Here is a 26,805-nt window from a genome sequence, read left to right on the forward strand (position 1 = left end):
ACAGATGCAGGGTACACCAAGTTGACTGTGGAGCTTTAATCTGCTGCTTCTGAGACTGCTGGGAGAAATTTCCCTTTCTCTTCTTTGTTCACACAGCTCCCGTGGTTCAGCTTTGGATTTGGAACCGCCTCTGCGTCTAAGTCGCCTGAGGGCATCTGTTCTTCACTCAGACAGGATGGGGTTAAAGGAGCAGCTGAATTTGCGGCTCTGGCTCACTCAGGACAGGGGAAGGAGACGTATGGATGCGGGGCAAGCCTGCGGCAGCAGAGGCCAGCGTGACGTTGCACCAGCCTGATGTGCCCCATGCGTTCTCCCGGAGAAGTTGTCCCTGGATCACCGGACCCTGGCAGTGGCGGGCTTCACAGGCTCCCAGGAGGGGAGGTGTGCATAGTGACCTGTGCTCGCACAGAGGCTTTTTGGTGGTTGCAGCAGCAGCCTTAGCATCTCATGCCTGTCTCTGGGGTCCGCGCTGATAGCCACAGCTCATGCCTGTCTCTGGAGTTCCTTTAAGCAGTGCTCTTAATCCCCTCTCCTTGCGCACCAGGAAACAAAGAGTGAAGAAAAAGTCTCTTGACTCTTTGGCAGGTCCAGACTTTTTCCCGGACTCCCTCCCGGCTAGCCGTGGTGCACTAGCCCCCTTCAGGCTGTGTTCACGCCACCAACCCCAGCCCTCCCCCTGTGATCCGAATGAAACCCGAGTCTCAGCTCCCAGCCCCTGCCCGCCCTGGCACGCGAGCAGACAAGCCTCTCGGGCTGGTGAGTGCTGGTCGGCACCGATCCTCTGTGCGGGAATCTCTCCACTTTGCCCTCCACACCCCTGTTGCTGTGCTCTCCTTTGTGGCTCCGAAGCTTCCCCCCTCTGCCACCCGCAGTCTCCGCCCGTGAAGGGGCTTCCTAGTGTGTGGAAACCTTTCCTCCTTCACAGCTCCCTCCCACTGGTGCAGGTCCCGTCCCTATTGTCTCTGTTTATTCTTTTTTCTTTTGCCCTACCCAGGTACGTGGGGAGCTTCTTGCCTTTTGGGAGGTCTGAGGTCTTCTGCCAGCATTCAGTGGGTGTCCTATAGGAGCAGTTCCACATGTAGATGTATTTCTGATGTATCTGTGGGGAGGAAGGTGATCTCTGTGTCTTACTCCTCTGCCATCTTCCTCCCTTCCTCCATTGTGAATCTTAATGAACCAATTATAAACTGTCCGATCACCTTTTTTCTCTTGCCCTTTGCAAATCACTTTTCTCACCTAAAACTTTTTTTTGGTCTTTCATTAGATAAAATGTTACTTCCTCCATGACAGGATGTTTTCTGTGATAAATCTATCTGTGAATTTTGCTGTATACTTGAGTTGGTTTTGCTTTACAAATACATAGAATATGCAGATGTCCTTTTCACATTTTAATCTTCATAGCTTGTGAGGTAAGAGTTACAAAAGAAGTTCAGAGAACTCAAGTAATTTGCCCAACTTCCAACATATAATAAATATTAGAGCTGGAACTTGAATTCTGGTCTTCTGATTCTGAACCCTGTGAAGGTGACTGACCCCAGCCTGAAATAACTGGTATTTCCAGTATGGACTGACTGAAATTTTATCAATAATAATATTTTTTATATTCAAATAAGGTCTCTAAAAAAAGATAAGTTATAGCCATACATATAAGAATTTATCTTCAACCTATCTATTAGTGCTTAACAGAAAAGTAGCCCCTTTTTTACCTAGTCCATTGTAATATTTTTTAAAAATATACATAATAGACATTCCTTTAAAAGACAAAAACCCAATAAATAATATGGCAAACCCTTGTCTACACAGTAGGAAATATACTTTCATTTTATGGACCTCTATATGCTCGTTTGTCAGTTTGTTAAAAAAGGAAAAACGGCTGGTATCTCTTCAAATGAACGGCATAATTCAATCATGTATAAACCTTTCCCCCGCTGCAGGCACAAATTCATTCTTGCTTTGGGAATATGCAGGTTTTAAAGCTGAAGTGATCATTCAAGTCACAGATACACAACATTTAAAACAATGTTGAAATTCTAAGTCTTTAACTTCAGTTGGCATAGACAATTTTGAATCTTCAGCTAAACTGGAAGCCATTAGTCTCCAGATTTCCTGTTATATTTGCAATAAAGCATCTCAAGAGATGGATTCCAGAATAGGTCACAGCACTGTGAAAAAAAAAGAAAAAAAGCAAAATCATTTTCTTCCTTACTTCAGAGGTAGTAACAGATCTGAATTCATCTAACTCAAAATCTGTTTACAAACTCTTGTGAGTTCCATGTATGAAACAGAATGTCTTAATCTGTCCTACTTTTCCTCTCTTCCCCCAGCCTCTTGAAGTATTCTAAATCTGGAGATCCACATTATCGGATGATTCATGATTCTGAAAATTTCACATCTATTGTTTTGCCTTTTATTTTCCAGACTAGAAGTGTTTTTTTGTTTATTTTGGTTTTTATTGCAGTATAATTGACACATAACACTATATTAGTTTCAGGAGTACAACAATTCGATATTTGTATATATCACAAAATGATCACCACAATAAGTCTAGTTACATCCGTCACCATTTATAATTAAAAAATATTTTCTTTTCTTGTGATGAGGACTTTTAAGATCTTCTCTCTTAGCAACTTTCAAATATGCAATATAGTATTAATGTAGTCACCATACTGTACATTTCATCATCCCCATGGCTTATTTTAGAACTAGAAGTTTGTACCTTCTGACCTTCACCCATTTCTCTTACCCCCAACCTCTACCTCTGGCAACCACCAATCTCTCCTCTGCATCTATGAGCTTGTTTTGTTGTTGTTGTTTTAAATTCCACATGTAAGTGAGATCACACAGTATTTGTCTTTCTCTGACTTATTTCACTTAGCATAATGCTCTCAAGGTCCATCCATGTTGTCGCAAATGACAAGGTTTCCTTCTTTTTTGTGAATGAATAGTATTCTACTTGTGTATACAGAATGACCCTTGAACAACATGGGTTTGAATTCCATTTATCCATTTATATGTGGATTTTTTCTATGGTAAATACTACAGCATTACACCTGGTTGGCTGAATCCAGGGATTTGGAGAAAATGTGGACATAGTGGGTCGACTATAAGTTATACTTGGATTTTCGACTGGGCCAAGGGTCAGAGCCCCTAACCCCTAACACTATTCAAGGGTCAACTGTATTAATACCACATTTTCTTTATTCATTCATTCACCAAGGGGCACTTAGGTTGTTTCCATATCTTGGCTATTGAAAATAATGCTGTAACAAACATGGGAGTGCATATATCTTTTCAAATTAATGTTTTCATTTTCTTCAGATATATATCCAGGAGTGCAGTTCCTGGATCACATGATAGTTCTATTTTCAGTTTTTTGAGGAATCTTAATACTGTTTTCCTTAGTGGTTGCACCAATTTACACTCCCACCAATAGTGCACAAGGATTCCCTTTTCTCCACATCCTTGCCAATACTTGTTATTTCTTGTCTTTTTGATAACAGCCATTCTAACAGGTGTGAGGTAATATCTCACTGTGGTTTTGATTTGCATTTCCATAATGATTAGTGATATTGAGGATCTTTTCATATACCTGTTAGCCATCTGTATGTCCTCTTTGGAAATATGTCTATTCAGATCCTCTGCCCATTTTTAAATCCATTTTTTGCTATTGAGTTGTATGAGTTCTTTATATATTTTGGATATTAACCCCTTATCAGATATATGACTTGCAAATATTTTCTCCCATTCAGTAGGCTGACTTTTCATTTTGTTGATAATTTCCTTTGCTGTGCAGAAGCTTTTAGTTTAATGTAGTCCTATTTACTTTGCTTTTGTTGCCTTTGCTTTTGGAGTCAGATCCAAAAACTGATCACCTACACTGATGTCAAGGAACTTAGGGCCTGTTTTCTTCTAGGAGTTTTATGGTTTCAGGTCTTAACATGTTCTTCTGCATGTGGCTGTCCAATTTTCCCAGCACCATTTATTGAAGAGATTGTCCTTTCCCCATTGTATATTCCTGGCTCCTTTGTAGATTAATTTCTCATATATGCATGGGTTTACTTCTGGGCTCTCTATTCTGTTCCACTTACCTATGTGTCTGTTTTTATGCCAGTACCGTACTGTTTCATTACTATAGCTTTGTAACACTGTTTGAAATCAGGAAGTGTGATGCCTCCAGCTTTGTTCTTTCTTAAGATTGATTTGGCTATTCGGGGTCTTCTGTGGTTCCACACAGCTTTTAGGACTGTTAGTTCTATTTCTGTGAAAAATGCCATTGGAATATCTTCTGTTTTGCTTTTTATTTCCCAGACTAAAATTCTGATTTCTTTAATTTGTTCTTTTTGTCTCAAAGATTCAATTACCATGATAATGTAGACCTTTTTTCATGATTTTTAAAAAAAAATCATCACCATTATTGTGTCTATTATTCGATCTATCTTACTGTATCCATCCATATCCTTTCATCCATTTGTCAGCATGGAAGTGAACACATGGTTTCTTGGGATACATGGACTTTTATGGAGACACTATGACATTTATGGATACATGTATTGTGTATACCTGTATATAAAACAGGTAAAATATTTTCTGCTGTATTGCTAATGCTCTTTTTGATAAAGTACAGCATTTTAGACTTTTTGACCAAAGCTGCCTACTTGAGAACAGCCCATAATGATTCTCAGTTACAACTGAAGTTACACATGTATGGTTTACAGGAGCGATACAAGTTGGATAGTCCACACACTAACTATGGCACCGTGAACTGATTTGCAACATTTCTGTCAACTCATATGATTTTCTTTGTCCTTAAGACTCAGTTCTCATTTGCTTGAAAACCACAGAAACAATTATATTGTGCCTACTTATATATTTCTTCCATACCATTTATAAAAACAGACTGATCCCAGAATCAATCTTTAGGGGTCTTTCACCAATTACATTTCTCTACTCAGCTGGGGCAGAGTTCAGACATTAAGGTTAGCACTTAACTTTTGCCAGCAGGCTTAAAGGCCAAACCCTGTTGGACTACATGTCTACCCACACTTCCACCTTTTTCCTACCAAGATCATACAGGAAGACAAGGAAATAAAACTTGACTTACTTTATAATAATTATTCTGTGAGTAGGCCAAATTCTCTTTTGGAGGGATGTACTGGGACTTGGTCAAGCAAATAAAAGCAAGCAGTATAAATAACTCTACTTTCTGAATTGGGTTTTGAGAATTACAGAGTACAACCTGACAACTTCCTGTATGTTGTCACTGTGGTATGGTGAACGCTGAAGTTTTGAAAGCCAGCAGCCTCCTGCGTGTGTCTCAATTCTTAAGACTTTGAGTGCTGTGTGGCTTCTGCAGTGCCTTAGTCACTTAGTGATACAGTGGCAGTGATTCCAAGGTCATGCAGCAGAAAATGCTGGCACATCTAAAGAAGGGTATGCCTCTAAAAAGTGCTGAGAATCTGGGGCTTCCCTGGTGGCGCAGTGGTTGAGAGTCTGCCTGCCAATGCAAGGGACACGGGTTTGTGCCCCAGTTGGGGAAGATCCCACATGCCACAGAGCGGCTGAGCCTGTGAGCCACGGCCGCTGAGCCTGCGCATCCGGAGCCTGTGCTCCGCAACAGGAGAGGCCACAACAGTGAGAGGCCCATGTACCACAAAAAGAAAAAAAAAGTACTGAGAATCTGATAGTTTGGGTTGTTGGCCTAACCTTGCCATTCACTGGCTGACCTTTGGGAAGGAAAGAAACTAACATTTATTATGTGGCTAATGTGTGTACATCAGTCACAATGCATTTTATTTAATCCTTCTGTCATATTTTTTTACTCAGAAAATGAAATAAGTTGCTTTAAAAGCTACTGCCAAGAAGTAGAGGAACCATGCAAAACCACGGCTGTCTGACTCTGAGGTCCATGCTTTTTTTTTTTTTTCATGTGCTTTCTATTTCAGCAAATACCTCTCTGTAACTCACTTCACTTCTCCGACTTGTAATAGTATCTGTGAAACAGGGATGCTTACTTTGTGGATCAATTAAGTGTTTTGAATGATCTAGTGACATAACCTCCCCCGAGACCATCTGTTTTCAGATAGCTCCAGTTGTTCTTAATGTCAAGCCACAACCTAGCTCAACTGATCTGGTAGCATACAGCTTATAGCAGTGTGAGACTACTGTTTGATCATTCCCTTGTTTTGAACACTATAATTCTACTAATGTAGCTCAAGAAAACACTGTCAGTTTTTCCCCAGTCCCATTATACTATTAAACTCAGCTTACAGTCAACTAAAACATTTATTTTCAATAAATGCTGCTGTTAGGCCATAATTTGCCCATCTTATGTTTGTTTTGCCTTTTTAGATGAAGTCTCACTTCCTTCTTATTAAATGTTTAAAAGAAACAGATATATTTCTATGACAATGCTCAGGGCTCTAAGAAGAATTAGGATTTCATTCCTGCCCCTAGGAGTTCCCACTGTATACAGACAAATGAACAGGATAAATACCTGAATGTAAGACAAGGGGGAAGAGTATTTTGTAGGAAAGAATGAAGATGGATTTAGACTGGCATGTTCATAATTACAAACAATTTAATTGTGATCTGGATTTGTAGGAAGCAGAATGACTGCTTAGAGGACAGTTTCATATACAACTGTTACTTGGTTTCATTATTTTCTCATAGAAACTATCATAGTGCCTCAAAGAAGTTACAGTCAGAAAATCAGGGAAGTGGCACTGCATTTCTGCTAGTATATAGGTTACTTACTGTACCCAAACTGTACACTGAAAAGACAAACTCATGTTTCATTGCTAAACCACATCTAATATCTCAAAAATTGCTGCTCAGGAAATAACCATCCTGTCTGCTACTGATGCTTAATTCTAACTTATATGAAGCATTTCTTCTTTGCACATCGTCCTTTAAAAGGAAAATTCTTATCCTTCACAGCCTGAATGAGCTTTCTACCATAGAGATGAGCTGTTTTTCTTTAGAATTGAGAAAGAGATGGTAGTATCTTTATTATGGCTGTTGTTTAGGGGATTTAAAAAGTAAAAAGTTTCACTTTTACTGTGGTCTAGGGTTGAAATAGGCTGAGGTGGCAAGATCATGAAGATACTACAGGGAAGATTCAGCAAGAATCTGCAGAAAAAAGAAAGAATAGAGGGAAGAAAAAAATAAAAGTGTTGATGGGTTGTACCAATAAATTATGGCTAAGTGCATAGTCTTCCAAGCTCCTCTAATTTTAAGTGATACCTCAGATACACTGATTTAATACTAAAGGTTGTCAGTACATAAAGTTATATGTTAGTACATAAAGACAATTCAACTCTTACCTTACAGGAAACAACTGAGGAAAACATCCCTGTGTTTTAGTGTCAACAAATTTCTGGATCTGAAGGACTTGTTTTAAAAGATGTCCCTTGGAAGACTTGTCAATTTTTGTCAATACCATCTGTAGGAAAACAAATATTTAGGCATTAGAAATAAAGTACAGGTGACCCTTGAACAACATGGGCTTGAATTGCAAAGGTCCACTTATATGCAGATTTTTTCAATAGTAAATACTACAATATTACACAATCTGTGGTTGATTAAATCCACAGATGTGGAACTGCAAATATGGAGGAACCCCGAATAGGGAGGGTTGACTATAAGTTACACTTGGATTTGTGACTGCAAGGAGGGTTGGTGCCCCTAACTCCCACACTGTTCAAGGGTCAACTGTTATTTCTTAATATACAGTTTTATACATTTTAGTTACAAATTTCAATAACAACTAGGTGACCTATGCAAGTTTCTTAATCTCTCTGTACTTGTTTCCTCATCTATAAAATAAAAGCAATACCTCCTAAAGGAGTTGCTGAGAAGATTAAATGAGTTAATGTATGCAATATATAAAGCATACACTATATATATATATACACTATATATGTTTGCTGTTTCCGATGCTTTAACTACACAGGGCCATAATATCTTGGATTCAAGACCAGTGAAAAGCACCCTGGAGCCATACTTGCAATTGCCATATGCCAAATGTTTCATACGATCACTATATATCTTATGGTCTAAGATATAGAAGTGAATATTATTAGGTTGATCCATATAAAACTGCCAACATGATCATTTTTGAACTACATAATTGTTCTGCCTTATATGTAAAATTTAAAGGAAAAATTAGAAATCAGGCTATTTGTAGGTTGTAGCCACTATAGTTATATTCCAAGCTATAGCGATATATAGTTATATTCCAAGTAAGCCTAGATTCTACTAGGTTCAACAGTAAATACTTTGAATAATTTACTTACTCAAAGACAATTATGAATACATACTAGAGGAAGGTCAATGCATGGATGATTACAAAATCAATTAAAAAGTAAAAGCTTGATGTATCTGTCGGAGGTTTTCCTAGGGAATTTCTATAAAATTAAATTTCCTGACTAATCATTTATGCTTTTCAGTTATAAAAAAAAATTAATGATTGTAAATCAACTATACTTCAATTAAAACAATATTAATGGCAGAAGGAGCGAGAAGCAGAAAGTGAAAGTCTTTTTTCATAAAGGCAAATATGCTGATATTTAAAAGGAGACATAATTCCTCTATCACAACTTCTTTTCCAAAGAAGAAAGGTTAATATTTCCTTAAAGTTAAAACTGAGAAAAATATATGATTCCACAAAATGGTATCTATGATATCAAATTAGGAGTACTATCACTATCACTTAATATAACCAGTTGTGCAATATTTGGGTTTCTTTTTTTTTTTTTTTTACTACATAGACTATGTTTATCAATCCTTTGGCTCCTCATAACCATAAATTACCTCTAATGTTTCACAGGGCTTTTGCAAACCCCAAGAATTCCGTAACCCCAAGAATACAGAAAAGTTTCTGATTGGTAACATGGTTTGATTTGCATTAAACTCCAAAACCACTACATTTCAGTGGTTTTCTGACATTTTTTTGAAACCAAATTATAGTCAGTGGGCTCTTTTCCTTAGAGAGGAACTTTAAGACTGCCATTTTATCTGGAAAACCTACAAAGCAAATAAATGTGGATACCAACCTAGCAATCTGTATTCTATTCTAGGGTAAACAACAGTAAGAACTGGTAAGATATTCTCATAAGAAATTTTGTTTTCCTTAAGAATATAAACATCCTACTTATGTGTGCTGGAGCCTACTATATTCCTGTGATGTTCTTAAATTCCAGATTAGTTTAGCAAATTTTTCAGTTGCAGTTTTGTTTACATTCTGATAAGTACTATCTGCTAAGCTGCTGTTAAGGAGTTACTAATGAGTCTTAGCAAATATTTATATTGTCACTTAAAAAAAAAAATCCAAAAAACAAAGAAAAGCACTTAGGAACACTAAATGAACAGTTTAGAAAACTTTTACTTTGACTATAATTTTGGAAACTTAAAAGCTAGGAGAAGGAAAAGGGAATAAAAGTACCACAGAACTTATTTTAATATTAATGGCTGATAATTGAAAAGATTGTTTAAAAGGTACTCCTTTATCTTTTGAGGAGGCAAGGCCTACTCTTTCATTAAAAAGATGTACACATGTGCACATGCACACACACAGACACAGACACACAGGGAACTTGTATTTCTAAATGCAACTATGATTCAAAAGAAATACTTACCACATAAGGTAATGCAAATTCTTCACACATTTCTATGGCAATGTTGTCTGTTTTCTGAATTCCAACAACACTATCTACTAACAAAAATGTCCTCATCAAACTGTAAGAACGCAGAAAAGAAGATTAACGACAATATAAAGTATACTCATTCATTTCTTCCCCCCAACCTTCACTATACTAAGAAATTTTACTTTGAATAATTATCAATTCAAAATTTAAAAATTTCTTTAAGCAAAAGGAATTCTCAATTCACTATGAAGCCCATCCTACAGTCCGAGAGGTCTCAATGTTGTTTACATTCAGTAACTAAATTCATTAATATTAATTTATTTCAATAGCATATATTGAACATAAGATATTCTGCCTAGAACTGGATACAAAGATGAATGAGCCCCTTCCTCTAAGAGCTTGAACTCTAGTGGGAGAAAGAAACAGGAACCCAATTAACTATAAGTTACCATAAAAAGGTCTAAATTTTCAAATATTACTTTAAGACTAACAGATAACAGAAACCAAACATGTTATATTTTGTATTTTCTTTTGCAAGTATTTTATCTTAGTTTCTATGTAAAGCTACAACAAGCAAGATACTTGTAAACACTTTTTTATTCTTCAAAAGGTTAACATTAATTTTTCTATATATTGTGCAATGCTTGAAACATAGACCTGCTACTTGACTACCTATGGAGACAAAAAAAGGTAGTATTTACAGAGACTGTGATGTCAGAAGTATTTTAAGGATAATCAGAATTTACTGAAGTTTATTTAAATCTGGTAAATACCACATTAACCAACAATTTTCATTTTTAAAAATAGCCAGCTTAGAGTTTGGTATAAAAAAATTAATAAAGTCTTCTGAATTACTATTGATAGTCTCAATTTAGGAAAACAATTGAATTTAAGTTTAAGCTAACTTACAGGAAAAAACTAAGCAGGCGGTATATAACTTGCTCCTAAATACTGTATTGTAGAATATTATGAGAATAAAGTGGACTTTCTAAAAAAGTCATTTGATAAAACTGAAGTGTTCATCATGTGTAGAATGTCCTAGTCATGAGAACTTTGGGGGGGTTCAACATAACAATTACAAGAAAAATGTTTTTCTTACTTCTTTCGTTCTTTTAGATAGGTTTCTACCATGCCAACAAAATCTTCAGGTGCTCTATAGCCATAACCTGGCATGTCCACCAATGTAAAATATTTTCCAACTTTGAAAAAATTCATTTTCTTTGTGTGGCCCTGATAACGTAAATGGAAAAATAAAAGCTTTCTTAAAATATGTCCTTTATATATTTCATGATTCAAAATATTTTCTGTTCAATTAACAATTACTTATTAAAAGCATAAAAGTATTCTGTACATAACCATATGCTGACGATAATACAGGAAAAGAAGACAGAAGGCAAATGGCTGGAGATAAGCTTAGATGATACTACTTCTTCCCTCCAATTCATTTTTTAAAGAGAATCTATACGATTTAAGAACCTTAGATTCCATATTAGAAACAACGTAGGCAAAATATTTTCGAGTCTTTCCTACTTCATTAGCTCCCTCTCTGTGAAAAAGTTATACTGTTCTAAATAGTACGACTGCATTAGTCAATATTCTCTGGTGAACAATATAACTCCACTTTAAAGAGGAATGAATTATGGCACAGATAGGTTAAATTAAATGCTTACTATCAGTCATACAAGTTTGCATAACACCTAGATGCAAAGCCTGATAGTTTATTATGCCTAGACTATAACTTTCCTAAAATCAAGATGTTTTGCATGTTTATTAGGTGGGTTTAGTGCTTTCATTAAGCATTTTTTAAAAAGCATGTACAACTGTAAAATGTGCAACTAAAACTGATGTAAAGATGATAAAAAGTGGTTTATTCATGTGGTTTCGTGTCCACGGACATTATTAATCAGAAAAGGAAAGATTAACACAAATAACTTTAAAAGTCAATTGTTTAGAACTTAGAAGAAATATTTTCAGAGGAAAGGTTTTATAAATGATGCTTAGGTTCCCAGGCAGCTTATGTGTCTACCTATAGGAAAATAATTTTAGAATTACTGATTAGCAATGTCAAGAATACATTTCTTTCATTGTCCTCTCACAGCAGAAAGGGAACAACCCTACCTAGAAGTGAGAGTTTAGCTGGGGTATTTGGTGAGGCAGGGCAGGAGGGAGTAAAGCTAGGAGGGTTAACAAATGACTACAATTGTCAGGGATGGTATCAAGGAATCAACCATAGGAAAAACTGCGGAGCAAGAGAAGACCAGTGAAGCCTCAGGGAAGGGTTCCAATGCAAGGAAACAGGGGCAGTGAGCATTGGGTTGGTGTGAACATTTTGCCAAGGACAGATAATAAGGTGAGGGGAACTGAGGTGAGTTTTGAGGAGAGGATATCTTAAATATTGGTAGAGTCTGCATTATTGAGAAGAAAGCAGAGGAAATTAGAAGATGACAGAAAGCTACTACAGCAGGCTGGCTGGGATATTAGGCACATAATTTGGCCCTGGGTGAACTGGGAAGCGCCTGATGGGTGTAAATATATGAGTTAGCAAGGTATAAAAGATTACAGGAGGAAAAAATGATACACTTTAAAGCTGTTTTCTTTAAAATCAAAGTAGAAGTAGATGATCATTCTCAAAGAAGCAAATATAGAATGACACTAGAACAACTCTTTGGAAAAGACTGGACCAAGGAAGATTTCCCCAAGATACTGGCAAGACTACTAAAATAACTCCAGATACCCTTTCTTCTCTTCAGAGAAATACACAGGCATTAATGAAATGTCTTACATTAGTACTTGTGTGAAAGAAATCACTTTCCTAAGAACTTAGCAATGATGGTTTCTTCTACCCCTCCAACATTTATTATTCATCTTAGTCAATTCAGAGATAGTTAGATATATTTAAAATTTTAACATACCGGTTTTTTGGAGACTCTAACTTCAACCTCTGGGGCAAGTGAAAATAAAGCCTTTATTAGAGAGGATTTTCCAACATTGCTTCTGCCTATAAAACACACCTTACACAAGCAAAAAGAAGATAATTGAGTACTAGTTTATATATATATATATATATATATATGTATATATATATATATATATATATATAACTATATAATGTATTAGAAGCAAAAATCTGTGAATACTACTCAGTCTTGCCTAACCATAAAAAGTGGCTTATAGTTAGCCAAACCTCAAATTCTAATAGACAGCTACTATCTACTAAATGATTTCAATGTGGCAGGTACTGTTTTAAAAGCACTTAACATATTTTCTTATTTACTTTTTTTTTTTTTTTTTTTTTTTTTTTTTTTTTTTTTTTTGCGGTACGCGGGCCTCCCACTGTTGTGGCCCCTCCCGCTGCGGAGCACAGGCTCCGGACGCGCAGGCTCAGCGGCCGTGGCCCACGGGCCCAGCCGCTCCGCGGCATATGGGATCCTCCCGGACCGGGGCACGAACCCGCATCCCCTGCATCGGCAGGCGGACTCTCAACCACTGCGCCACCAGGGAGGCCCCTTATTTACTTTTTACAATATCTCTATGAGACTGATAATATTCGTATCCTCATTTTACAGGTGATAAAACTAGAGGCAGAGAGAGGTTAAATAACTGGCCCAAAATTATACAGCCAGAAAGTGAAGAAACTGGAATCTGAACTCAGGGCATCTACATCCAGAACCTGTGCTTTTAATTACACTATGCCACTCAAGAATATCTGCAACATTTATTAAGAATTCCATATTTACAAAGCTTTTTTTTTTTCTTTTTTTTTTTGCGGTACGCGGGCCTCTCACTGTTGTGGCCTCTCCCGTTGCGGAGCACAGGCTCCGGACGCACAGGCTCAGCGGCCATGGCTCACGGGCCCAGCCGCTCCGCGGCAATGTGGGATCTTCCCGGACCGGGGCACGAACCCGTGTCCTCTGCATCGGCAGGCGGGCTCTCAACCACTGCGCCACCAGGGAAGCCCCTACAAAGCTTTTTTGAAGTTAAAAACTAGACGCGTTTCAACAAAACTGGCTCTGTCTTTGGAACCCTATTTCCCCACAAACTCTCAAAGTACACCATAACACCATTATAATTACTCCTTTCTCTTGACCTTTCTTGTTCCAATTAAGCTTTTCTCCTTTAGTCTGAATGTAGGAAGCAACAAAATATTCCTAATATTAACCATTAATACACATGGCTCGTCTATTTAATACAGTATTGAAGAGGGAACATTTCCAGTCAGTGCTTCTAAATGAGGGCGGTACCGCCCCCTGGGGTGTTTTAGAAATTTGTAAGGGCATTTTTGGTTATCAATAGGATTGGGCGGCATTTAGTGGGCAGGGGCCAGCAATGCTACACATTTTGCAAAACTGGGGTCAGTCCTTCAGAATGAATTGATTTGGGTCCTGCAAAAATTTCAAATGCTCTCCCAGATTAAATCCAATGATAATATACAGATAATAAAACTGAATTAAAAAGCCAATTACACAAAAAGTCCAGTAATTTAGAAAATTGAAAATCGATGCTATCTCAAAATCATTAAGTGATTTATGTACTCTTAAATTATTACAGCAGTTCTAAATATATTAGCAGAAAAGTTTCAGTGCAGTGGTACCGTTATCACAAGTATGTAAGGTCAGAGCCTTCATTTAACAGACAGAACAAAATAGTAAACTGCAGGACATGAATAAAATGCACACTCACTGAATTTCACTTAAGTTGTTTTAAAAAATCTTATACATTATCGCCATCTATACATAAATTTTTTTTGCCATGATAGGAAATTTAGATTGGGTGAAAATTACGTACTGATAAGAATCACTTCATTTGTGAAACTACTATACTTTTCATATTCTTCACTTTGTCTAGGCATGTATTCTCTACTGCAGTTAATTAGAAAAAAGATAAATGGTTAATTTTTTAAACGCCTTTTAAAGTCTTTTATACTCACTATCAAAATAATTAAAACTACATCTGCTTACTTTGTTATAATAATGATATGCGTCCACAGAAAGCTAGTAAATCTCTGCGGTTTGCTGACAAGAAAGAGATGACGGCAAAATCCCAGCCCATGCGGGTGTCCTCAGCACCCGCATCCGGCTGCCTTTCTCACCTCAGGGCGGCGGAGGTCCGGGGCGTGGTCGAGACGCACGGCGGAGCTGAGGTACTCGATGCGGTTCCGCGAAGAGGCCGTGAAGACGCTCTCCGCCCTCGCGATGTCATCCAGGCTCGGGTCGAAGATCTTCAGGTGAAGGTCGGGCCTCGAGCCCGAGACGAAATGCCGCTCGAGTTCTTGCAGTGGGAACACGAGCTTCGTCAGTTGCTTGCTTGGCAGCCGTAGAACCTCCGCGAAGGCCTGGGACGTGCAGTAAGGTCGTCTTCCGCTCCCCAGCTCTGCCCCCATCGCAAACAGCCGGCCCACGTCAAGCCGCAGCCCGCGCGCTGCCATTTTCCTCTTCTAGAAGCCCCGCCTCGGGCCTTCGTTCCGAAGGTCTGAACTGCGCGTGTGTGACCTTGCTCCCGTTACGCCTGCTGGGAATTGTAGTCTCCGCTGGCCTCGCTGGTTCCTGCTTAAGCTCTTCGCGTACAGAGAGCCGGAGGCAGGTGTTGCTTCGCAGGGGGAAAAAAAGTTCGCTGGGTGCCTTTCACACTCTGGCCCTGACACCTGTGCCTTTGACTTGTATGTCGCTGTGGGGAGGCTGTTTAACGATTTTCAGAGGTGAAGAGACATATCTGGCTGTCAGGTGAGCCTTGAGCCTCAAATGAAGAAGAAAACCTGTGCAGCTCTGGTGGATTTCAGGCCGGTTTGCTCTTCACAGTTTCTGGTTGTCTCACGTACGTTGACGTTGTACAAATCACTAGGAAAAACACTTTCTCAAAAATGAAAAGGGCTGGTGAGAAATGTAGTTGAAAAAGCGCCTATTCATATTTTATTCAGCCTTCTCTATAGTTGCAGGAAATGTCATTAAATTTTAGAGATTTCTTACAGAATAAAAGAAAAAAAGTTTGCACAAGTGTTCGAGTTGTTTCATTGAAGTTACGTAATGACATCTTATTTCAAAAGTTTCTTTTCAAAGCAATTCAAACCGATCACTGCTGGAATGGGAGATACAGGGATCATGACAAAATGAATATCTGTAAGATATTCCTGCTTAAAAGACGATGGGTCTTCTAAAACCTTAGCAGCAAACAGCATACCAATGTTAACGCACTGTCTTTTGAGCGATTCCCCAGGTTGTTCAGTGACTAATAGGGGCAATTCTTGAATTAATGTTACACAAAAGTTAATGAACAGGACCAACGACTTGGAGAGTAGCCTGACCTACTGCCGGCCGGCTAATTTTCTGTTGATCTTTGCATTGGGCTTTGAGGCTTTCCTCCTTCCCCTAGTCTCACTCCTCCAAAGAAAACACTTCATTGTAAACATCCAGACATTCTGGATATATATATTACCATGTATGTATTTTAACTCAAAATACTGTTCTAAAGCCTTTAAAAATTTTTAAACAATATATTTGGAAGTCCTTTTATATCAATACGTACCGACCTACATGATTTAAAAAAAACAAAACAAAAAAAACCCCTAAACTACCATAAAAACACAAAGTCCTCATTCACTCCAAGCACTAGTTAGATATGAGAGGGTGGCCTCTTCTCTTGTTATCATTGTTCACATGTGGTTTTCACATTGTCATAGCAACATTTTCCTACATGATTGTTTTTAATGGAGGCATATTATTCCGTTTATTTCTCCAGCGTCTTATTGATCAATAATTAGGTTTTGTTATTACAACAATGCTACAGTGAGCACTCATGAATAGATATCTTTGCACACTTGTGGAAGTAGGATAAATTCCTAGAGGAGGACTTGATAGGTGCATAAGGTGTGCGCACTTTTTTTTTTTTAAAGATGTTGGGGGTAGGAGTTTATTAATTAATTTATTTATATTTGCTGTGTTGCGTCTTCGTTTCTGTGTGAGGGCTTTCTCTAGTTGTGGCAAGCGGGGGCCACTCTTCATCGCGGTGCGCAGGCCTCTCACTATCGCGGCCTCTCTTGCTGCGGAGCACAGGCTCCAGACGCGCAGGCTCAGTAGTTGTGGCTCACGGGCCTAGTTGCTCCGCGGCATGTGGGATCCTTCCAGACCAGGGCTCGAACCCATGTCCCCTGCATTAGCAGGCAGATTCTCAACCACTGTGCCACCAGGGAAGCCCAGGTGTGTGCACTTTCATATTTCTGTAGAAAAATCATCTTCTAAAGAAATTGCAACAAATTACTCCCTAATAAAAGAGTATTATAGCATCAAAACAAGAATTATAAAAGTAGAGTATTATAATGTTATATAATATTGCCATACATAGATGAAAAAATTTTAAAAATTATTTTTTGTTTTAGTTAATATTTTTCTGATTATTAAAGAGGATAAACATTTTGAGATTTTTTTGGTCATTTGTATTTATTTGTTGTAAACATCATGTTTTCTATTAGGTTATTCACTTTAAAAAATTTGATTTGTAATAACTGTTTCTTTATTGAGAATGTTGACCTCTTGTCTGTCATGTTTTAAAAATATTTTTCCCAACTTGTTTACTTTTTACTTTCTAAGAATACTTTTTTTTTTTTTTAAGAATACTTTTTGATTGTACAGATTTTTAATTTGTAGGTGGCTAAGCTGAACAGTCTCTTATGTATTCTAAGCTTTATGTTATGTTTAGAAAATTTTTCTAAGATTATAAACAAATGAACCTATCTTTTCTTCTAGTAGTTTAACTTTTTTTACAGTTAAATATTTAATATAATTGCAATTTGTTATAATGAAAAGAGTCTGCTAGGAATTCAGCTTTATTTTTTTCCAAATGGTTAGCCATTTGTCTCAACAATATTTATTAAATAGTCTATCTTTTCTTCACCGAATGTGTATGTGGGTACATTTGCAGACAACTCTGAACTTTGAAAGTACTTTCATATGTGCTATTTCATTTCTAACTTTGGGGTCCCAGGTGTGGAGATAAACCCGAGCATGAAGGACTTTTGCCAATTCTTACAAGGGTTTGAGAGGTGTTCAGGGATTAATAGACATCACAGTACTCGTTTTGTAATCCCGCATGAGGCATTCATAGCTGTGAGGCCTGCTAGTCAGAGGGAAAAAGCTAGAAACCGGAGGAATTAGTATAGGGGAAATAACTCTGTTCTGGAGCCGCAGTGGAAATCATGGGGTACACAGGGAATTGTCAAAGTCCAGGAAAATCAGGCCAAATCAGTATTGAAGGGAATCCAGTCTGGTGGATGAATGTTGTAATAGTATTATCTGTTTTCTGGCAATATTCTGCCTCTGACTGTAGGCAGCATCTTGGTTCCAGGTGGTCTGTCTGCATGAAGTAGTACCCTAGCTAACGGTTTTGGATTGGGAGTCAGGATCCTCCTGGATAGGCAGGGTGTCAGGGATACCATTCAGAATAGGGTTTAAGTCCTAGTGGGAAAAATGAGTGTGAATTAGGAAACCAAGCAGCTACTTAGTCATGCAGATTCCGTAGACATAACAAGAATGTGAGATAGGGCTTGAATTGATCTAAGGGCATCTTAGCACTCCTCCCAGAGAACTGTGGAAAACCCACACTTGGTTTAGTTCCACAGCACTGAGGTCAAGACATACTCACTAAGCTGTGGTACCCCAGGGAGGCTGATAAATGAGGACTGTATTCATGGACTGTACTGTTCTGTACTCCTTCTTGTATAATACTTTAGTGTACATTATCTAATACTGAGAGTGATAAGGCACCCCTGGTCGATTCCACCATTTTGTTCATTCATCAAATATTCGTGCTAGGCACTGTACTAAGAGCTGGAGGTATAAGACAGTAAATGAAACAAAGAAGTTTCTGTTCTCATATGTTATGGTCTTGAGACAGTAAGTAAAATAAGGGTATATTAGATAATGAAAAATGCTTAGGAAAAAGCTAAAGCTGGGTAGGGAGGTTAGATGTGTATGTGTGTAGAGATGTAGGAATGTTGCCATTTTAGTGTGATCTTCACTGATAAGGTGACTTTTGAGCGCAGATGTTAAGGAAGTGAGGGAATAACCATGTGATTACCTGGGGGAAGTATTCCAGGTGGAAGTGTGAAGGCTCAGAGACAGGAGTGTGTATGGCTTGTTTGAAGAATAGCAAGGAGGCCAATGTGGCCAGGATGGAGTAAAAAAGGATGGATTCTGGCAGTGACTCTAGCCAGCTTTGGCTTCGATATAGATATCTGAAGTGAATGTATGCATAAGTTATTTTTAGCTGGTTGGCATCCCTTGTGTAGGGAGGAACCTCCTACATCCACTCTATGTGGTTCTAATAGACCTATCAATTAAAGAACTCCACTCTTCTGGTCACAGGAGGTGGGATTTGGTTATACATTGTGTGTATTATGACAATAACGATTACTTGGGTAATGTGCAGGTGATCGCAACCAAGCCAGTCATTATGTTAAAGTTGGACAGGCAGCTGGCTCTACCATTAAACCTTGTGTCATGATGTTGGAATGTGAGGCTTACACTCATGATGGCTGATGGCTATTCTTCACTGCTACATGAAGGATACCTATGGGGATTTAAGAGGGAATGAAGCTAACACAGAAAGAAAAACAGTATTGAGAGGTGGGGATGGGAGGTGGCGTGACTCCTGATGACCTATGTTGAATATCATGTTCTCTGTCCCTCTGCTGTCCAATCACACAAGTCAGTATGCTCCTCTCCTTGTTTACTGAAACTGATTTGACTTGGATTTGATGGCAGCCAAGAGTCCTGTTTAATAGAGCATTTTAAGATGATGTGTGGTTCCTTGTGTAAATTCAGAGCCCTCCAGACTACCATGCAGGATAGCTGGAATGTCCTATGTAAATTTCAACCCTATTATAGAGGAGTCATGGTAAAGCTTTAGGGCTTAGATTGCCTGTGGCTGCAGGTTAAGCAGGGCCAAACTATTACCCTCCCTTAATGTAACAGCTGGACTTTAGGAGGCTTAAGAATCTTCCTTCCACTCAGGATATTTCCTCATCCAGTGGATATTCATGATCTTTGGTAAAGGTCAGTAATCTGGTTATGTTGTGAAAATTAGCAGAGTTCAGGATGTGTTTATAGTCATCCTTCTGAGAAAAAGTACCTTCTGTTTGACAGCTTAGGAGGTAGTTCACCACAAAGTTAACAAGATTTTACTATTTAATATGATTTGAGAGGGTATTACATACTTTATATACACTCCTTAGAATCAGCTTTCATTGCTAAAACCTATCTGACCTAAATGCTATAGTTATACTGTCATGTTTATCTAATAAGAATGGAAGGAACATAGGTAGAACAGGGGTGGGATCTTAGCATTAGGACAGGATCATCTCAATTATTCCTTCAGTGATGTCTGTCTCTATAACGAATTGCCATAGAATTCAGAGTGATCTCAATTTATGTCCAAGTCCTGTAAGTGTTAAGTTTAGGGAATCCATCAAGACATGAAGAAGGAAAACATTGTAGGCAGAATCGGTAACATCAGAGAGTTAGCAAGCATAGAATACACATAGATTAACTCTCATCCTAGGCTAGAAATGGTTTGAAAGCTCCCACAGAAGCAAGGGCAGAGATTCTAGGAAAACGTAGAGAGAGGTAATGGATTAGGTCTCAGTGTCCAATTTACACAAGACCTTTTCCTACCATACTTTCCCGCTTGTTTTAAACAACAGTAATTAACGTTTATTGATTGCGTGCCATGCCAGGAATTGATCTAGGTGCCAGGAATCAGAAAAACATGGTTACAATCTAATTTGGATCTCAAAGTCTTGTATTAGGAAGACACATTGTATGAATGAGAGTAACATGGAAGAGCTTTCCACGTGTAACTTAAATTGCTTGAATTGTAATAACTACTGTCTGAGTGGATGCTATAAACTAAAAATGCATTTAATTATACTTTTTAAATTTTTCTGTGCAACAGCTGATTAAAAAATTAAATTACATTACCTAACATGTTGACACAAATTTACGGCACACATATGTAACATGATGTATGATTTGTCCACCTAATTTCCTAATTAGGTTATAAATTGTTATTCTTGAAATTTATTATTTGACCATCATTCAAGAAACAACAGAGACATAATTCTTATAATCCTCTTCTTTGGGAGCTCATCAATCACTTAGTTTCAGTTTATATTTCATTAATGTATCTTTAGAGAATATCTCTTACAGAGAGTTTTTTTTTTCCTTCAGATAAGCTTTTTGAGCTTTCTTTTAAGGTTATGTCTACTGTACTAACAGATTTCTAGAAAGATCTGGAGATTAAATATCAGACCTTGGTCATGTGTAGGAGGTGAGCTCTTAGAATGATTTGGGTTTGGAGGAGGAGGAGTGTAGAGCTTCACTTCCTTCAAGGTTGTTTTTCTCAATAAAGAGAAAAACGGTTGTTTTATGTAGTCAGTTGTTCTCACTTATAACTGCGTATTTGCTCTCTCTGCCATACTAGTGCTATTAAAATATTTTAGAACTCTCTTCAACTTGTTTTTATATTATTCAGTTATTTTTGTTGTTGTTGGAAAAAAGCATTTTGCTGTTCTCACAGATAGTTCATTAACATTTTAATTATTATTACCTATTAGGCAAGATCATTTTGATGGGCAAGTTTACATTGTATCAATAGTATGCCTCTAATTTATATTTTCATTGCCTTACTGGAAGTGAATGGTGTGTTCTCTGGCACCCTGAATAGATGAGATGACATTCCAGAGGCAGAGATGTTGAGATACATTCAGGTTCTTTAACTTACTCACAGGTAGATTGTGTCAGTGGTCCCCAAGACTACTCCCCAAATTTGGTGATTCACTAGGTGGGCTCACGGAACTCAATACATGGGTGTACTCATGGCTATGATTTATCCAAGTGAAGGGATATGAAGCAAAATTGGTAAAGGGAAGGGCACTCAAGGTGAAGTCTGGAGAAAACCAGTCACAAGCTTCTATGAGTCCTCTCCCAGGGGAGTTGCACAGGATACACTTAATTCTGCCAGCAGTGAACTATAATGACACATGTGAAATGTCCACCAGGAACATTCACCTGAGCCTAGGACTCCAGTGTTTTATCATGGGCTGGTCATATAGCACATAGTGCTTGTGTGGCTGACTGTGGTCCCTGAAATTCCAGACTCACAGAAGGAAAGCAGATGTTCAGCCTAACCACATTGTTTGTACAAACAGTTTAGGTCTACTGAGCCACTGTTATCATTTAGGGGACGTTTCCTAATCAAGTTCTCAGATGCCAATCTTGCAAGCAAGCCTTTTTAAGGATAGCAGTCACAGGCCTGCTATGTTAACTCTTTTCTGCACATAGATTAAAAGGTTAAAAAAATTTTTTTTAATGAGGAGTTTCTTAACTGCACTTGTTGTGAGAGCATATGCTTGTAGAGAAGCTATATTTCAGGTTTTGCTCTAAATACAAATGATTTTTCTAGAGATTTTTGAGAAAGGTGGGACAAACCTGCTTTAGTCATTTGAGTGAAACATGGCAAAACCAGAACTCTTTATGATGAAGGAGGTTATAATCAACATTGCTGTGCCATCTACCTGTCATGAAGTATGGAGACCCTAAGAGCAGTGCAGTTAGCATTAATGGTTGAATTGGTATGAACAGCAGAGCCTAGGGTGACTAAGTGAATCCTGGGGTATTTAGCTGCAGTTGAGTGCAGTTAGGTTCTGGAATACTCCCTCCAACCTCCTTACTCACCCTCCTTCATGAGCTGGACAATACATTTCAAAGCATGTTTTGTGATTACTTTTAGAAAGGATGCTTGGATAGAAGTACAAGGCAGTTACCTGATAGGCAGGGTGGAGGGCATAGAAGGAGTGGCTGAGCCCAGAATGTAATGCAAGATGGTCTTCATGCTGTGGGGTACCCCTCTACTGCCCAACTACTACAAGCTAGGGCTTAATTCACTCTTCTCACCCTGTATCTGTATCTGTTATTTGCCAATGTAACTAACTGATTTTACCATGATAATATGAGCTCACAAACTTACATTACAAACCCACAAGCCAAAAAAAAAAAAAAAGATAAAAGTAAAAAAAATCATTCTAGAGGTAATCAGAGTGAACAGATCTGGTAGACAAAGAATTTAAAATAAAACCAGTAAATATTCACAGAGAGATAAGGGGGAACATGAAAAACATGAAACAGGAAGCTTCAAAGAAGAACCAATTGGAGATACTGGATATGAATGTATTATTGTTGAAGTAAAGATCTCAGTGGATGGGCTTGATAATTGAATAACAGAGTGAATACAGCCAAAAAAAATGGTGATCTGGATGATCAAATTAAAGAACAGTCTAGGAAAGCACTGGGAAGGGGTAATAAAATGAAACATAAAAAAATTAAGAGCTGTGGGGAGTAGAAGAAATGTTAGTATCAGTATTATTGGAGTCACTGTAAAATAAATGGAGGAAAGTTAGTATTTTAAAAAATAATTATTGAAAAAATTTCCAGAATGGGAGATGTGAAACCTCAGTTTGAAAGGGCTTATACAACAGAATAGATGAAATAAACTTTATGCCTAGTCATATTAAATTAACATTTTAGAGCAACAAGTACAAAAAGCAAATGTTAAAAATTTCCAGAGGATAAATGCAAGTCAACTATCAAGCAATAGGAGTCAGATTAAATCTTCTGGGTAGCAGCACTGAATGCGAGAAAATAATAAAGGAGCATTACTAAAGCACTGGAGAAAATGAACATCAATCTCAGTATACTTTATTGTTGACTAAATAAGCAATGACACACAAAAGCATATTCCAACAACGTAGAGCTAAAACTCTAGTCTAAACCACTGCTACTCTAAGTGCAAGTCCAAGAAGTGTCTGTTATCCATCTGGATGAGACAAGAAGCATATGCAGGAGTATAAATGAATACACCACTTCCTTTTTTTTTTTTTTGATAATATCTTGTTAGGGAAAAAAAAAAGTAAGCTGGACTAAACTGTGTGCTTAGAAATACAGATGATTTAGACTCTGGCACAAAGTTCTTTTTTCTAAAAATATCAAAACTGATATCAAACAGTTTGTAGACTAGTGCTGGTTCAGGGACCATATTTTGAGTAGCCTGTTTGCAGAGGATATCATTATGAGGTGGGTGTGGACTGGAGGTGCACAAGACCATAGGAAAATGAATGTGAGCTTGGGTATTTGTCTTGGCTTCGTGGTGGAAAGAAGTTTTAGATATTGATAAACTTTAAAACTTTATAGAAAAAATAAGCATAAATATGAATTTTATTAAGTTGGGCTATCCACTGTAAGGATAAAAATAGGATGTAGATCTTTTAAAATAGAATAGAAAATGGAATTCTTCTAATGGGAGTATTGGAAAAAGATGAGTAAATTTTAAAAGTATGGTAAATAGATAACTGGAAATAAGATGGCTGAAATATGATCTAATATCACAACAATATAATAAATATAAATAGTTTAAACTAACCCATAAAATGATACGATTCTCACATTGGTAAACAACAAAAACAAACACAATGAAAATGCAACATTCAAATTCATTAGGTAATTGTATATGCTGTCTTTGAGACAAAGTTTAAAGTAAAATATGTAGCCTTTTAACTTCTTTTGAACTATTGGAAGCAGACAGATGGGGTGGGCCCGAGCCAGGATGTAGCTGAGGTGATTAATATCTTGAATATAAGGAACTTCAATATATCAACAAATATTATAGTTAACTCAAGCAGAAAGAGAAAAGGCTAGGCAAAGCATATTAATGGTCAGTTTACTGAGGAGGAAAACTGAATTGTATAGAAACAAGAAAAGGATTTATGACATACTACACAATGGCTTATGAATTATATATGTTTTATGACTCTTTCGAACATAGATAGACCATCAAGAGAAGACTCAGACTTACATAATAGTAATTGAATTTGACCATCTCTGATATTTTGCCAACATTTGGCCTTATACATATCATAGGTTTACATTTTAAAACTTTTTTGTTTTGAAGTTCTATTCGTTAAGGTAGGAGGATAAAACACACTTTATTTAACAATTTGTTAGCTTGACTTATAACTTTAAAATATTTAGACATGTGCTATGTGGGCCTCCATCTGTACTCTCATGTGGGCCCAACAGATATTAGGAGTGGACTGATAAAGGAGACAGAATAATAAAAGAAAATCATAGCAGGCCTTTGTACCTATTGTGGAAGACTATACAAGCATAACAGTGGTTAAACAGTGTATTAATTTTCTGTTGCTGCTGTAACAAAATACAGCAGTTTAATGGCTTAAAACAACTTTTGTCTTACAAATGTATTGTCTTACAGTTCTGGAAGTCAGGAATCTGAAATGGCTTTATCTGGGCTAAAATCAAGGTGTCAGCAAGGCTGTGTTCCTTCTAGACGTTCTAGAGGAGAATCTGCCTCTTTGCCTTTTCCAGTTTTAGAGGCAGCCTGCATTCCTTGGCTCTTGTCTCCTTTCTCCATCTTCAAAGCCAGCAATGTAGCGTCTTTCATCCCTCTGATTCTGAGTTGCTTCCCTCCCTCTTTCCCCTGTAAGGGTCCTTGTGATTATATTGGACCCAACTAGATAATCCAAAATAATTTCCCCATTTTAAACTCCTTAACTTAATCACATTAGCAATGTCCTTTTTGCCATAAGAAACCTATTCACAGGTTCTAAGGATTAGGATGGACATGTTTGGGGGAAACATTGTTCTGACTACCACAAATGGTGAGTGGGAATAGGAAGGCAGGTAGAAATTGGAGCATTTGGAGGAATAGTTTCATTTTTTACTTTATATAACTTTGTGCTACTGTTTAAATTGCTTTCACAAAGAAGATTCTACTTTTATAATAATAACTATTAAAAATATATTTTGATCCCTCTCCACTTTTTGTTTCTTTTTATAGAAAGTATATTTTATATCATGCATCTCTTTGCCTTGTAGGAGAATTATTTCAAATGGCCTCTTAAAGTCATTGTGTTTAATACCATTTAATAGAGATACAAATTGGTGTATATAGAGCATAACTGAGTTACCTAATATTTATACTTGAATAAAGGGACAATCTTTTGGAAGAAGAATAACAGTGGAATAAGAGACTATAAATAAGATTTTTAAAAAGATTCCTTTCAGAATATCACTTCCCCAAAACTAGCTCCAATCTGTGTATTGACTCTGATTCTCAATAATACTGATACCCCAGGGCTCAAGGAGTTGTTATTTGCCTCCAAATGGGCCCAAGTTAAAATTTAAGTTAAATACCTGATGACATATTCCTGGGAAAGCTTAACTCTTTTAGTGGTAGTAATAGTTTATTTCTCTTTTTCCTTGATCCTCTCACGTCAGCAAACCAGATTTAAGCACTCATAAAATGCATCACCTTAGAAGAGAGATTATTTAATACATGCACAATGGACAAAGATAAAAGCAGCCTACCCTTCACATCACTGCCCACATCCCTTCTCCTAAATGTATCTCCCAAGACATTCTAATGGTCCGGGTTTCCTCCCTCTGGATGGAGATGCCTCACGATAGATACTGTGGTGATGATTTGCTTTGGAAGATGGAAGCGTGGCTGCTGTGTTCCCACTGCCGTTGGTTCTGGGGTTTTTGTTTTGAAAAATTAGGGTTTATATATCAACAGGTGGTGAAGTTCATCTCTGATTCATTCTCCCCAAGGTTGGTACATCTCCAGCAGGAGCTCAGTCATAATTGGCTTAGGACAAATTTGTTAGAACCAGGGCACCACTTCTTATAGGTATGATTGCTTTATCATGTTCACCTAAGGAAAATATAGAAACACTAAGCCAGATAGATCTTATCTACTTCCTTTTTTCGATACAGAGCGTTCGACATCTAAACAGTCTCATAACCTTCCCCTCCACCGACAAATGTGAGATGATCATAAAAATATTCATTGGAAAATTCCCCTAGACACACTTTCAAGTCATACTGAACCACTCTGAAATTATTGGCAGTATATTAAATAAGATGAATTAAAGCATACAAGAAAGAAACGTCACTAGTAGGAAAATAGTCACAGGAACATAATTTAGACAGAGGTTAATACAGCATAAATGATTTCAAGGAAAAATAATGTAGGACTTCTGACTTTTAAAATTCTTAAATTTGATGTATGGAATATCTGAGCTTTTATGTTTCATTAACAT

General features: G+C 37.5%; 1 protein-coding gene across 2 annotated transcripts; it reads right to left on the bottom strand.

Annotated features, from left to right (window-relative positions):
- Window positions 1-2,030: 2,030 nt before the first annotated feature.
- GTPBP8 (GTP binding protein 8) lies at window positions 2,031-15,069 on the bottom strand (the record flags this gene model as incomplete). 2 transcript variants are annotated; one of them, XM_079704845.1, is made up of 6 exons in its annotated part: window positions 2,031-2,162; window positions 7,323-7,441; window positions 9,636-9,735; window positions 10,744-10,874; window positions 12,557-12,655; window positions 14,734-15,069. In XM_079704845.1, 6 exons carry the CDS (start codon window positions 15,067-15,069, stop codon window positions 2,072-2,074), a joined length of 876 nt encoding a protein of 291 aa, XP_079560971.1. In that variant the 3' UTR covers window positions 2,031-2,071. The 2 variants fall into 2 exon arrangements, with proteins under 2 accessions (XP_079560971.1, XP_079560972.1); XM_079704846.1 differs by lacking the exon at window positions 12,557-12,655.
- Between the last annotated feature and the right edge of the window lie 11,736 nt (window positions 15,070-26,805).

This window comes from Hyperoodon ampullatus (genome assembly GCF_949752795.1).
Source record: "Hyperoodon ampullatus genome assembly, chromosome: 5".
NCBI classification, from domain to species: domain Eukaryota; kingdom Metazoa; phylum Chordata; class Mammalia; order Artiodactyla; family Ziphiidae; genus Hyperoodon; species Hyperoodon ampullatus.